This window comes from Micropterus salmoides, unplaced genomic scaffold, assembly GCF_014851395.1.
Source record: "Micropterus salmoides isolate LMB-PRFRI ecotype aquatic unplaced genomic scaffold, ASM1485139v1 Ms_hic_scaffold_10, whole genome shotgun sequence".
NCBI lineage: Eukaryota > Metazoa > Chordata > Actinopteri > Centrarchiformes > Centrarchidae > Micropterus > Micropterus salmoides.
Window position 1 is genome coordinate 10,411,099 of NW_024040041.1, and position 14,348 is coordinate 10,425,446.

The 14,348-nt window shown below is 40.0% G+C and overlaps 2 protein-coding genes across 5 annotated transcripts; both read left to right on the forward strand.

Annotated features, from left to right (window-relative positions):
• Positions 1 to 1,431: 1,431 nt before the first annotated feature.
• On the forward strand, positions 1,432 to 10,099 carry LOC119885321. 4 transcript variants are annotated; one of them, XM_038695389.1, is made up of 11 exons: positions 1,432 to 1,619; positions 4,956 to 5,003; positions 5,338 to 5,437; positions 5,637 to 5,783; positions 5,899 to 6,006; positions 6,530 to 6,625; positions 7,648 to 7,770; positions 7,869 to 7,913; positions 8,055 to 8,094; positions 8,336 to 8,390; positions 9,216 to 10,099. In XM_038695389.1, the coding sequence occupies exons 3-11, from the start codon at positions 5,366 to 5,368 to the stop codon at positions 9,940 to 9,942; spliced, it is 1,413 nt and encodes a 470-aa protein (XP_038551317.1). In that variant the 5' UTR covers positions 1,432 to 1,619; positions 4,956 to 5,003; positions 5,338 to 5,365; the 3' UTR covers positions 9,943 to 10,099. The 4 variants fall into 4 exon arrangements, with proteins under 4 accessions (XP_038551317.1, XP_038551318.1, XP_038551315.1 ...); XM_038695390.1 differs by lacking the exon at positions 4,956 to 5,003; XM_038695387.1 differs by lacking the exons at positions 1,432 to 1,619; positions 4,956 to 5,003 and having other exon boundaries at positions 5,015 to 5,437.
• A 253-nt stretch (positions 10,100 to 10,352) lies between these two features.
• On the forward strand, positions 10,353 to 13,139 carry atf4b (activating transcription factor 4b). The gene is made up of 3 exons (XM_038695435.1): positions 10,353 to 10,515; positions 11,234 to 11,689; positions 11,786 to 13,139. The coding sequence occupies exons 2-3, from the start codon at positions 11,338 to 11,340 to the stop codon at positions 12,775 to 12,777; spliced, it is 1,344 nt and encodes a 447-aa protein (XP_038551363.1). The 5' UTR covers positions 10,353 to 10,515; positions 11,234 to 11,337; the 3' UTR covers positions 12,778 to 13,139.
• The last annotated feature ends 1,209 nt before the right edge of the window (positions 13,140 to 14,348 follow it).

Sequence of the window (14,348 nt, forward strand, 5' to 3'; positions counted from 1 at the left end):
TCTGTCTTCTGCCCGGGCTTGTCTAACATTACATTTGGGCAGTGGGAAAGAGAGATTATAAAAACAAAAGAGTTGTCAAGGCTTTTAGGGCACTGGATCCTACATTTCCCATAATGCAACCCAGTAGCATCTTTTTGTTAGATTTACATTACATTACATTCGCTTTTATCCAAAGCGACTTACAGTTGCTATATATGTCAGAGGTCGCACGCCTCTGGAGCAACTAGGGGTTAAGTGAGTTAGACAGTCCCTGTCTGCCCATGTCTTTCAAACAGTGAACTTAAAAGAATGTCTCAACATTTTGGGAAATGTCTGAGGTACATGAGAGGATTGATACCACTCTCAGGTCAGGTGAATATAAAACTACAGCCAGCAGCAGCTTAACTTAGCTTAGCTTAGCATAAAGACTGGAAACAAAATTCACTAAATTCCTATGCTTATGAGTACCTATAAAGCTCACTAATTAACACGTTACATGTTATTTGTATAATCCATTCAAAAACTGAAATTTGAAATTGAATGTTTTGGCATTAACCCTGCAAAAAGGTGTGTTAAAATGTATAAAACTTTTAATTAGTGAGCTTTAGCTGTGCTGGTAAGTGGATTTTGTTACCTTAAGACAGAGCCAGGCAAGCTGTTTCCCCCTTTTTTAAAGGTCCAGTGTGTAATATAGAATATTCATAACTATGTTTTCAGTGGTGTATAAAGACCTTATATAATAAACCGTTATGTTTTTATTACCTTAGAATTAGCCATTTCTATCTAAATACACCGCGGGTCCTCTTACAGACTGATTCATATGGTAATAATGGTAATAATAAGAATATTTTTGTCCTCCTTAAATCTTTATTGCAAAAAGAGAAATAAAGTGTACATGATACATAAAGAAGCATACAGAACTTTGATTCGTGCAAAATATTTTAAATATTTGGGGGTTGATATAATTTTTGTTGTTCACTGAAGACATTTTGGTTTAAGATCAAAAGATAAGTATGAGACAAGAGTCCAGAATTTCACCTTTTATTTCCTGGTATTCACATCTTTGTAGTAGCATCCATGTTGATTCCACACACACAGAATTCGGAAGAACAACTTCACAACAACTGCTCGGTTCACACTACTGCTGCTTAGCTCTGGGGCTTCAGACGTGTTTGGCAGGTTAATCAGCAGCATGCCCAACACATCTTGTGTTGTGGCTTTTGGTTCCTTTTCTTTGTTTTTACAGCACAACATCCATGCAGCACATTTTCAATCATCCACTCCCTACACTACTGATTTTACATATTCCTCCCATCTCTAGTTTTGTTGGTTTTAATTTCATCAAGCATTGCCAACACATCAGTGACAAAGAGTAAAAAAAATCCAGGCAAGCTTCACAAGAACAAAACTTTCAGTCACTTAGCCTGCTGAACGAGTTTTAAATAAACTAGTAAACAAAACCAACCAGGTGATTGGAGGAGCAGGTATCTATATGGCATTTGTGGCCTGACAAGAGTATAGGCATGTCAAACGTATGGGAGAATTATTGAGCCCTTTCCTACACTGGACACAGAAAGGATCAAACGGTGTAGTGACACAGAGAGCACTGATAACAACGGCTTCCGAACTGAAACAGGACGGTAAGTATCAGCTCTTCCTGCTTTGAATATATGTTTTATACGTTTTAGAAAAGAGTTGAGTCTAAAAGATACATGACACCAGTCTCATTCAGCGATTAGGAAACAGGTCAGTGTGGTTCCTCACATGAGATTTGCATGTACCACCAGTTTACTGAATGAAAGACAACTGCAAGCTCTGCACACTATTAACTTACGTAATCAGTTAGCTTGTAAGATTGAAACGTTAACTTTAAAATAGCAGCAACCCTGTACAATCAACAAGAGTTCTGTTTAACATACCAAACCAGCAGAGGGGGTTAGAGTAGCCAAAAACTGTACTCAAGTAAAAGCACTGTTACTTTGAAAAAACAAGTAGGGTAGTGTGGGGTAAGACGCCCCCCCAAACTCAGTGTCTATTTGCTGACACATAAAATAATATTTTATAGGGTTTTTTGTATCTTGGAGATAGCCATGCTCAGGGTAACATAATATAAAGTAAAATAAATACAGTTGACAAATTAATTTGAATTTAATCAAATGTAAATTTTAGGAGAAAGTAATTTTTCCTAGCTACTGGATTAAGACCCCCCCCCCCCCCCCCCCCAAGCTCAATGTCTATTTTGTGACATATTAAAGAACTTCCCCAAGTCTTTTATTTGATGTGGATGTGACTAGAATTATTTCAAATGGTATTTCTCAGGTAAAGGTAAAAAAGTGAACATACAGAAATGATTTTCTTGTTGTCTCCAATATTAAATTATGATTTGGAAAACAAATCAAATTAGGAGATAATGATGTGATGTTTCATAACGTATTGCCTATTAAATACAGGTGTGTTCACTTCTTCACGTTAACTGAGGAAGATCATCTGTGGCTGAAACATTACATCAGTCACATCCACATGAAATAAGTCTGTCTTTTTGTGTGTGCATAATTTGGTCATCATCAGGCTACACCAATGACCAAATGCAGACTGCTGGTACATCGTTAGCTTGACTGTTTACCTTAATTGGTGGTGGTGCAGTGGTTAGCACTGTTGCCTCACAGCAAAAAGGTCAAGGGTTCAGAACCCGGTTGCCCCGGCCTTTCTGTGTGGAGTTTGCATGTTCTTCCCGTGTCTGTGTTGTTTCTCTCCGGGTGCTTCCTTCCACTGTCCAAAGACATGCATGCTAGGATAACTGGTGTCTCTAAAATTGTGAGTGATTGTTCGTCTATGTGTGGCCCTGCCAGATTGCAACCTGTCATGGCAACCTGTCCAGATTGTACCCCGCCTTTCACCCGACGTTAGCTGGGATAGGCTCCTGTACACAGGATAAGCAGTTGACGATGGATGCTCTTTTTTTCAACAGCGTCCAGGTGATCAGGGACTCCAAACCAATGCCAAATTGTAGAACTACACTAGGCAAATGAGACACACCTCTTCATTTCATATTAACATTTATTAATATTTTGTGCAAAAAAATGCATTTTTCTCGATATCTTCCACGTCCTGGCAGGGACCCTGAACCAATGCCGAATTATAGTAATACAATGGGGAAATTAGACACACCTCTTCATATTAGATTTGAGTACATATTCTAATTTATCTTAGGATTTATTAAGATTTTATGGAAAAGGTTTTTTTTAATAGTCTATGCCATGTGACCCAGGGACTCCAATCTTATGCAGAATTGTAGTACTACATTAGGTAAATGAGACACACCTCTTGAAATTACATTTGAGTCCACATTTTATTTTATTAAAATTTATTAATAATTTGGAGATAAAAGGCTTTATTGTTTTTATAGCTTCCATGTGATGTCATTCAGTGACTCCAGACCTTTGCTGAAATGTAGTATTACACTAGACCAATGAAGCACATCTTTTCATCTTAGATTTGAGTACTTTTTCTTATTTCTATTAATATTTTTTGGAAAAGACAGCTTTATTTCAATGACATGATGCCTAGTGCCTCCAACCTTTTGCTCAATTGTAGTACTTCATTAGACAAATGAGACATACCTCTTCATATTAGATTTGAGTGCTTTTTCTTATGCTAGTACATTCTCAGCAGTCTGGTGCTACGACAACAGACTTCTATATCTTATCCCAGAAGAAAGCAGGGTGAACAGGCTGTGACTTTGTTGGTACTGTCCTGGGCTAATCACTGATGCTTGGTAGATGGGTACCAATAATCTTTTGGGCGGTTTTAATCACCTTCTGCAGAGCCCTCCCGTCCTGGACCTTGCACATCCTATGCCAGATGGTAAGGTTTCCAGTCAGGATGCTTTCGATTGCTCCACTTTAGAAGTTGAAGAATTTGCCATGGAATTCTTAAGCTTCGTTTAGAAAGACTATTATTACTACTATAATGTAGCCTACCTTTTATGACTACCCTCTCCCCGTCCCTCATATGCATTTGGAATGATGAGATGAATACAAACATTGGTTATTTACTGGTCATACCAAATGTTCGTGAGCTTGTGAGCTGACATCATGTTTTCACCTACATATCAGTTTAAAATGTTTTAACAATTACTTATTCAGGGAAACCTTAAGGATGAGAAAGCCCAACAGACTGGATGGATGTCAAGTTGAAAGGGGGAGTCATGTGCCACCTGTCACACTGTTGGCGTGTCTGTTCTGCTTTGGTCGTTTAGTTTTCAGTCAGTCATGTTATTTGTAGTCTTACTTAGTATCTGTCTTGTCTCGTATCTTAGTTCTGAGTCCTGTACCTTAGTTCATGTCTTAGTGTTCACTCCTGGTCTGTGTACTTCTGTGTTTTGCCCATGTCTATCTGAGTTCTGTTTTACCTTAGCTTCTGTCTGTTTTCCCTGTTGGTGTTAGTTTTGTGGTGATCTTTCTGCTTCTCATTTGCCTAGTGTAGTTCTACACTTTGGCATTGATTTGTAGTCCCTGAATCACATGACATGGAAGCTATTAAAAAAGAAGAGCATTTTCTCCCATAAAATATTAATATAAAATAAAAGAAGTACTCAAAACTAATATGAAGAGGTGTGTCTCATTTGCCCAGTGTAGTACTACAATTCAGCACTGCTTTGGAGTCGGTAGGTTACATCACATGGAAGTTATTGAAAAAAGGAGCATTTTGGAAAGCAACTTGCACGAGTAACGTAACTAGTTACTTTTATCACCCAGTAATAAGTATTTAATAATATTACTTTTTTAAGGAGTAAAAAGTAACTAGTAATATATTACAATTTCTGAGTAACTTGCCCAACACTGATGACAACTCAATCAATATGACATGATAAGGGCCTGTCTCGTCACAATCTAGTTTTAAGATATTTGTTATTTCACTATTATGCTTATATGTTTGATCCTAAATTACTTTGTTTTAATCAAATTACTACACAGTAAACCTGTGGCCCCCAGGAGCCCTTACAGATGAATTTGTCTATGATGGTAAGAACTACTGATTTTCACAATCAGGATTCAAAACCCTTAAATTATATTATGGATGTGTGTGGTAATGAAATGTATTGAGGAATTTGAGGTACGGACAGGCAGATACACAGATTTTTATGCTGCATTTAGCCTATTTGAAAATAACAGTTTTGTCAATTGACAGGAATCTAACATATCACAAGAACATTCATAATGTAATGGTAATAGGTCTTTATGTAACCATACACAAGGAGAAGGACTGCATAGTAATATAGTGCACTTTAAAACTAATTTCTCATCTTAATTGTTTCATTATGAGTGAGTTAATTTCTGTCACTTTTATACTGCATAGCCGTCTGAAACCCCCAAGGAAAACCAACATGATGAAGAATGCCATCACCAGCTACTATGAGGTCCCGCAGTGTGCTGACAAAGACCCAGATGCATTAGTGGTAAAACAAATTTGTATGTCAGTATTTGCATGCAATCACCTTTTCCATGTTTAAAGGAGCTGGAGACCTTCAAAGCAGTGTAACAAGTAAAAATCCTCTCACACTACTGTAATTATCCTGGGGTTTTAGTCTTTTAAGTACTTCTTGGTATTCTTTCAAATTTAATGGATTATTAGAAATGTTGATTCACTTGTTTCAGCCTCCTGTCACAGATGGAAGCCAGTTAGAGGTTGAAGTCAAACCTGTACCTAGTCCCAGGCCTAGATTACAACACAAGTCCCTGTGGAACATCAGCAACAACACTGCTGACTCTGTAGACACAACTAGCAATACAACCAAAGCAGTGGTAAGTTGAGCAGGTTTGACACTTGCCGATATTATTACTAAGGTCAATACATGATAGCACGTTTTAATTTGCATGTATTAATTTCTTTTTTATGTCCTTCTGTTGTCACTGTAAGAGGCCTCCTCCCACTTGTCCTCCCAGACCACCAATGAGCCAATGTGCGACTTCAAGTAAACCCACAGCAGCAGTTGGCAATCTCTATGTGAAATTAAATACTGTGAAGGTACATAAACAAACTAATGTGCTTAATTTTACTCTTGAAAAGATTGCTACATGTGTTATTACTAGAAATGTGGTCCATCTCAAAGGAATAGTTGGACATTTTGGGAAACGTGCTTGTTGAACTATTCCTTTAAAATTTTCGTCAATATATTTTTAGCAACATAAATGTGTTGTTTTACAATAATGACAAAACCCTTAATGATTGAACTTTAAAGGATACAAATGGGTTTTTGTTGATTGTTGTGACACCTAGAGACACTACAGCCAACTTTCTCCTTCTTAATGTCTCTACAAGCATCCAGCTGCAACACATTTAGTTAGATTTCTTTGAGACACATGTGAAGATGAATCATATCTGAGTTGTTCCAAAAACTAGCTCGCCCCAGTGTAGAAGCTAGTGTACAGTTTACAGCATGAAAGCTTAGCAGTCTGTCTCACATTTTGGCATTCCACCGAATATTCTGGTTATACTCTAATGCATTATGTAACCACACTGTGGAATGTGACCACACTTTGATTTTCAGGCCACAGAAAGAACAGACAGACCTGCAGTTCTGCCAAGACCTCGGCCATCCTCCCTCCCTCTCTCTACATCAGTGTGTGAAACCTCACCTCCACAGGTATGAGAGATACTGCAGAGCTGACAACAAGAGGCGATGAACTGTGTTTGTGTTTGTCATGGAAAATCAGATATGTAAGCCTGCACAATTTCTTACTGGATTTTACACAGTTCAGGGTGATTTTGGTATTTTTAAACATGGGCCCGATTTTCATATATTTTGGAGTTGAAATGACAAGTAGGTACAAAAGGTTTTGGAGTCCGTGCAGTAGATGGCTTCAGCCAGCAGCTGCGACCCGGCTCAGTGACCCTCGCGCAGTGTCAGGGCGTGTTGCGGCTGCAGCGCAGTGTGTGGAGGTTGGGAGAGTGTCTCTGACTTTTTGCGTGTTTTGAACTGGTCATGAAGGAGTAAAATGTCACTTCCAGTATCCCATAGGTGGTGCTAGACAAGACACGCTAATGTTGTGTAACAGTACATGAAGTTTGGACGACGCTGTGAAAATGTCATGTAAATAAAATAATGTTATTCACAAAGGCTTACTTCCTGTTGCCAGTAGATGGCACTATGACATTGAGTGATTATTTACATGTAGTGTTCTGGTGGCAGTCTTATCAGACAGGTAGAGTTTGAACTGAGCATGGACACTGAAGTTATAACAACTTCATGTTTCATGGTGAATCACCGACATTTGACGGCATGCCACGGACACGCCCATCTACCAAAACTCACAGATAGCACCACTTTTCATCTTCAATGCATTCAGACTGCACAGCAAAAATTTCAAATTGATTGCATTAATTCTGTAGGAGGAGTTTGTTAAACTAATGAACCTGTTAATTGTCAAAAATGACCTTTAATTCAAAATGGCCAACTTCCTTTTGAGTTTAGGGCATTGCTCCTAGAGGCTTTGTTGTAGGTCTGGACATGATACATCTGCCTTTAAACCCAAAGCACTTCATTCCATCAATCATCAGTTTACTGCTTATTTGTCACAAAACCATTTATTTTATTAAAAGTGTTCTGGGAATACATGTTGTGGTTATAGAGTTGAAAAACTAATTAAATTGCTTTGTCTATTACAGACCAGACCACCACCGCCTCAATTCAGCCCGCCACCCCCGCCAGCAATGGGGAGTCCATCAGAGCCACTGTACATTGAGATGCCCACCTACCTGGAAATTCTTCCAGCGGATAAAGATGAGGTGGTGAGAAAAACAGTGCTCACACAGTACACACACATTATATTTCTGTATATTTAGCATGCTGTAATTTATTTACACTTCCTTCCGGACAACACAACCAGAGTGGCTGCTCCACTTCTCATCAACAGACCACTGAGGACACAGAGGTAGGGTTGTTCTACATTCTTTCCTTCACCTTCAAATAAACACAATTTAGTTTAAAGTTGTTTCATGAATAAAATATATTGTCTCTCTGCAACGGTTTATTATCATTATTATTTTTAAAGAAATTAACCTATTTTCCTCAGGACATCAACGGGATGTTGACATGGTTGAAAAGAGTGTCAAGTGAGTACAACCTTTTGTTTGTTAGATACTGTATAATTGTTTTTGAAGAATGAAGAAGCACCAAACTTTGGTGTGTGTCATATTTTATATTTATTCTTAATTCCTTGACTACCAATAATCTGCATCAATTAATTTAAAAGGAAATTAACCATGCGGAAAATACACAAAAATGTAAGTCAGTAACAAAGAGTGTGACCAAGGTGTACAGTATTTAATCATCTCTGTGCTGTCACTCCATCAGAATCCAATTTCACGGTTCCATCATTGTATGGCCTCAGTATAGGCGAGGAAATGAGGTAACCACACAAAAACATTTGTCATTTATTTACATTTACACAGTTACATGTCCTCAAGTAACTTTTTAAGTAAAGTGTGTTTGTTTTTTTTACTTTTACTCTTACTTGAGTAGATTTTTAGAGAAAAAATTTTGCTTTTACTCAGCTACATTTAGTTACATTCATTGTGCTACTTTTATTTATGTATTATTTTATGCATTCTTGATCTTTTAAGAAGCAGGTGGTCAGCTGGTCCCAAGTCTGCTTGTGCTTTGTTATGCTACCACAGTCACGCATCCACATGACTCTGTTCAGAGCAGAAAAATGGCTGAAGCTACAGCATGATTACAGCAGCAGTATGGTTTTCAAATAGTGCTAGCAGCTAATATTTACAGATAAAAAATTTAGTGCACCCAGCCTGGTTGTGAAGTCAGTACATCAGAGAACCGTGCTGACACTGAGCTGACAGATTTACTGCTAATATGTTTATTAATAAATAGCTACACACAGTATATCATGCTTCAAAACTCCTCCTGCTTTCTGCCATACTGTAAATATTCTTACTTTTAAACCCTAAGTCAAGTAGTTATTTAGATGACCACCTTTACTTCTACTTGAGTACCTGTTTTTGCAAATTAACATTAGCCTAGTTTTATGCTTGAGTACAATTTTGGCAACTCCACCCACCTCTGCAATTTGGTGCCATTAGTTTCCTGTTAAAATATTTCTACATAACAACTTAAAATTTGTTACAATTGAAGTTAATGGGCTAAACTATTTCAGAATTAATGTTGAATTTAACTGAATGAGCTGGATGAAGAAGCAGTATTTTCTGTCCCTATGCAGATCATTTAGTCAGAGAGCCATGAATGTGAGAAAGGCCCTGCAAATCTACAACCTTCTCATGGTAAAACGCAACGGAGGCCTGCGGGACATCATCGCAGAATTCATCTCCATCTCAGACGGCCTGGACAAGATGAAGAAGATGAATAAAAACATGGGCGTTGCAGGAGGCACCACAGGTGCTGTTGGAGGGGTGACTGCCATGGTGGGTATCGCCTTTGCCCCTATAACCCTGGGTGCCTCGCTGATTGCTACAGCTATTGGTGCTGGTATGGTGGCGTCTGCTGGGGGTATAGGTGCCCACACAGCTATTGCCAATAAGAAGACTGTGGATAGGAAGACAATTGAGAAACTAGTAGGCGAATATAATGCAAATATTATTGATGTGGAACATTGTCTGGATTTTATCCTTTCTGGGATGAATGAGCTGCGAAGGCACAACATTCTCAGGTTACTAAGGGCAGGAGCACCGCCTGATGCACTGAAGATGGCACATCTGTCACAGTCTGTGTTTGGCATGAACCAAGACACCTCACACGCTGGTGGGGTGTCATCTGAGAAACTGATTCAGGCTTTTGCTAAGGAAATGGATCTGTGTTTTTCAGAGAAGGATGGTCAGAAGCTGAATAAGTCAAATAAGAGCAGGTTTTCAGGTAGAGTTCGCCTGCTGGCTGAAAATCTGCAGGATGAACTAGATCACCTGAATCAAATGTGGGAGATGTTTGGTTGAATCAAAGAACTTCTTGTTGTCTTGTGTTGTGTGCCTGTGTGTGGTGAGACAGGGAGAAAGAGATGTTTAATAATGTTTTAATTGGTTTAATTGGTAATAAAATGCCTTATTTAGCCTGCCACTTATTTTTCAATAAACATTTTGTAATTGTAAAACATAATGTGTGATTTATTTAAGCTGGAGTTGTTCAAGATTGTAGTTCTACTACAAATAATAAATAGCCTTATAAATGAAAATCACTCTCATAAGTAAAATAATGTTGTATTAATTTAGTTAAGCACCAGTTGTTACTTTTTGGGATGCAGACCGTCGGTGCGGAATGCGGAACACAAACACTGGCGGAGTGATAGTGTGGGCACTGCGGAAGGATACCTCCTCTCCCTGCTTTTTACTAACACCTCGCCGCTGCGTGCGCCATTTTTCCTCAAGAGGAACAACAAACCAAGTGACAGCATTGTTGAACATCACTCTCTTGGCCGAAATGGCAGTGTAAAAGTGTGCCGCGACCCAGCCGCCAACAACACAGTGCATCCAGCCAGTGCACTGAGTCACTTCTAATTCAGCAAAAATGTCGTAAGTATTATTTTTTTTTTTTAGAACATTTGGTCGATGACAGCTGTCTGGCCTAACGTTACAGTGCCGTGCGCCTCAGCAGCCTGATGTTATCACGAAAATAGATTTGATTGAATCCCAGTTATTATTAATTTGACCTTTACAATTAATGAGACGCGATCTAAATCGTAGAGTACTTGGAGACCTTGACTTAATAACGTTATATAAGGAATAGCAAATGATGACATGACGTTAGTATGAAACTGCATTTTGTATTTGACTAAACTGTTAAATTGTTTTAATTTAATCGTCAGTATAATGATTAGATAACACCTTGCGTTATTGTCACGACTGCAGCGTGCCAACGTGGCAGTCAGAAAATGGTTCATTTCCTCGTTGTGTCAAAATGGCGGCTTCATGGGCGCAGTCAGAACAAAGGGAGGGTGAACCGGTTTAGAGACGGACTGACGTCAGAGTCACAAGACTGGCGGCTGGGTGGAAACACGTGATGTGTAGCAGGTGCACTGCAGTGATGGGGGCAGTGTTGTGCTAAAAATGTCATTACTTTTGAGATCAGAATCATTATTTATATCCTAACAGTATATTTAATTTTTTTTATCCACACAATGTCTTTCCGCACACAGGTGTAAATAGTCTTTTAATAGGCTTTATTAACTATAATTTATTTTGACATGTTCAGATTTTAAACTGAAATGTCTTATTTTTCCTCTGTCCTCAGGTCCTTCGTGGAAACCCTCACCGTTGCTGCATTCGACAGCATAAAAGAGTTCGAAACTTTCCTAGCCTCGTCACGCACTCCTTTCGTGACCAACAACAGCCATTATGACCATGATGAAGACAAACTCACTGTTTGGCCTGGACGACATGGAGGCCCTTCTCTTGGGACCTTCCTCTCTCATGGCTGACGCCATGGACCTCCTGTCTTTTCACCCTGATCGAGAACAACAGGAAAGAGGAGGAACCTCATTTGAGGGGGACACCTCACCTGCTTCACCCCTCACCTCCTCGTCGCTGTCTTCTTCCTCCTCTCCTCCTCCCTTCTACTCTCCTCCTACCTCGCCACCGGCCGTCCTCCTCCGTGAGGACAAAGCTGGGACTGAGTCGGACCTGCTCTCCCTCCCCTGGTTGGGCCACCCTGAACAGCCGAGACGGACGGTATCGGATGACGGCAAAGGTAATGATGGTGTTCAGTCTTAATAATCGGAAAGCACTCTATACCCTTCAAAATGCCTAGAGCCTCATCAATATAATGCCCGATTTGCCTCCACAGAGGATGTGTTCGGTGACCTTGACTGGATGGCCGAGAGGGTGGATCTGAGCGAGTTTGACCTGGACTCTCTGATTGGCTCCTGCAGTCCTACTGAAGAGTCCCGCAGCTCTCCAGAAGACCTCCTCGCCTCCCTGGATTGCCCCATGGAGCTTGACTCCCTCGCCATGCCCGCTCTCTCAACTCCTGTGCTCTCGAGTCTTCCCTCCGCTTCTCTTTCAAGTAATCCTCCTCCCACCCCTCCCACTGTCTGTACAGAGCCTTCTGTCATTACACTGGATGAGCCAGAATCCCACATTGATGAGCAGGATGTTCCTTCACCTGCTCTGTTTGTCCCAGAGCCACAGGAGGAGCTGGAAATCAAATCTGAGCCTGCTTCTCCAGCCCCGTCACCACACTTGGTTGATTCTCCGTCCTCCCCAGCCTACACCCTGGACCTAGGCAGTGAAGTGGACGTCTCAGAGAGTGAGGTGAAGCCAGTTGTGGCTTCTGTTATCCCTCAGGTCCCGAGGATAGTACTCTCCCTTTCACCAACCCGCATTGTCCTCGTTCTGGCTCCCAAAGATGAAGTTTCATTCACCACCACTGTAACTACCCCATCAGAGGTCATCCATTCCTCCCCTCCACCAAAGTCCTCCAGAAGCAGGCCTTACCCTGAGCCCAAATATAAAGCCAGTCCACCCTCCCCCAGCGCCACCAGTGTCAAAGTCAAGTCCCCCGGGGGTGCAGGTGGAGATGAAAGGGCACCTTTGAAAGCAACAAAGGCCAAGAAATTAAAGAAGATGGAGCAGAATAAGACAGCTGCCACACGTTACAGGCAGAAGAAGAGAGCTGAGCAGGAGTCCATCACTAAAGAGCATGAACGCCTGAAGAGGAAGAACATGGAGCTGACTGAGAAGGCAGAGTCCATGGCCAGGGAGATCGAGTACCTGAAAGAGCTGATGGAGGAGGTCCGTCAGGCCAAGATCAAAAAAGGTCTTAGTGATGACCCCTAGAGGTGAGACCTAACAGTGTGTTTGGTATGTGACAATTCAGAAAGATTCATTTATTTCATGCAAATAAGTAAAGTTTGTGTTCTGTTCAATGTTTGTGGGAACATCTTTTTAAAAATTTAACACTGGTATTACATTTAGAATACTATAGTCAAGTTTAGAGTAGATCTATGGAAACAAGTATTCTACAACCTTCAGAATATTATCTTGTGTGCTGTTTCTTGTAATGTTTGTACACTTTTCCAATCTGTGGACCTCATTAACTTGCCAGTAGGATGTCCTTTTAAAAAAATAAAATAAAATCTGTATGTATTATATTATAACCAAATCATGTATTATCTCTCAATAAAGAGTCTTGAATCTTATTACTGTCTTTGGTGTTTTTCCCTCTGGCTATCAATAATTTATATTGGGAGGATAGCAGTAGAATGGTTGCTATAGGATATTTTGGGTAATTTCATTATAACAGCTGTGTAAATGTACGCATCACTTAGCACAATAGGAACTGTTCGAGAGGATTAATGCAGTGTGATCAGGCATGAAAGATGATAAATGCCAGTTTATATGTACCCTACTGTGTAAGGTTGGCTTGGAAGGCCAAACCACCGGTCTGAACTCAGTCAAAGGATACAGTGCAGGAGATTTTTACATAACAGGATCAGTAAAGCACAGGTTTGACCTGTTTTAGTCTGTTCAGAACCTAACCTAGTCCCAAACACAGTTTTTGTTCCCGGCCTGATAATACATCATGTGTGTGTGGAGGTCCAGATGTCCGTCCTCTTTCAAACAAAGTAGAAAGAGGATCATGGAGCCCGCCTGATCAGCATTGTGCTGCAGACACGTGGTTGTTCAGTCAACTGACAGTCATGTGAATTAAAATGAAATTTGTCAATACAAGGTAAACCAGTCTCAAAAATGTTCTGTCCGTCTGCTGATGACTAAATTAAGACACTAGCTGAAGTGTATAGTGATGCTTTAAAGAATACACATGGATTTATTAATCTGTGTGACAATGAGAGAAAAAAAAAAAAGAGGAAGTGCTGACCTACGCACAGCTTGAATAATATCACCAACAAAAATGCGCACGTTCAGCTAACAACTGGCCCTAGGTGTTCACGCTGTAATTGGCCCAGGCTTTTTTCCAGATAGCTTAGGGACGATCTATATCTGGAGGCATGCCAAAGTCAAGATGGTGCAGAGCTACTTAGAACAGGAAAAACGTTTCTTCCTGAAAAACCTGGTGGAATGTCCTTATTTTTCAAGGGATAATTATCAGATTATTACTTTCAGAACAATATTCATGAAAGGCCACATCTTATTTGTATAGAGTTGTTTGAGACATGGTTACCTGACTAGATAAGGCTACCAGGATTAATACAACCCTACAAAATGCAGTACTGTATGCCCACTGTATGTACTGACAATAGTTTTTGGCAAGGTAAACTTGATGAATTTAGAAAAAAGCTTTTATTTTGCCTTGGCCTTTGTTCTACCTAAGCCAGACAATATAAAGGTTCCACATAAAATCCTTGGATTTCTTTTTATTAATTTATTAAACACTCTTAAACCGTTGA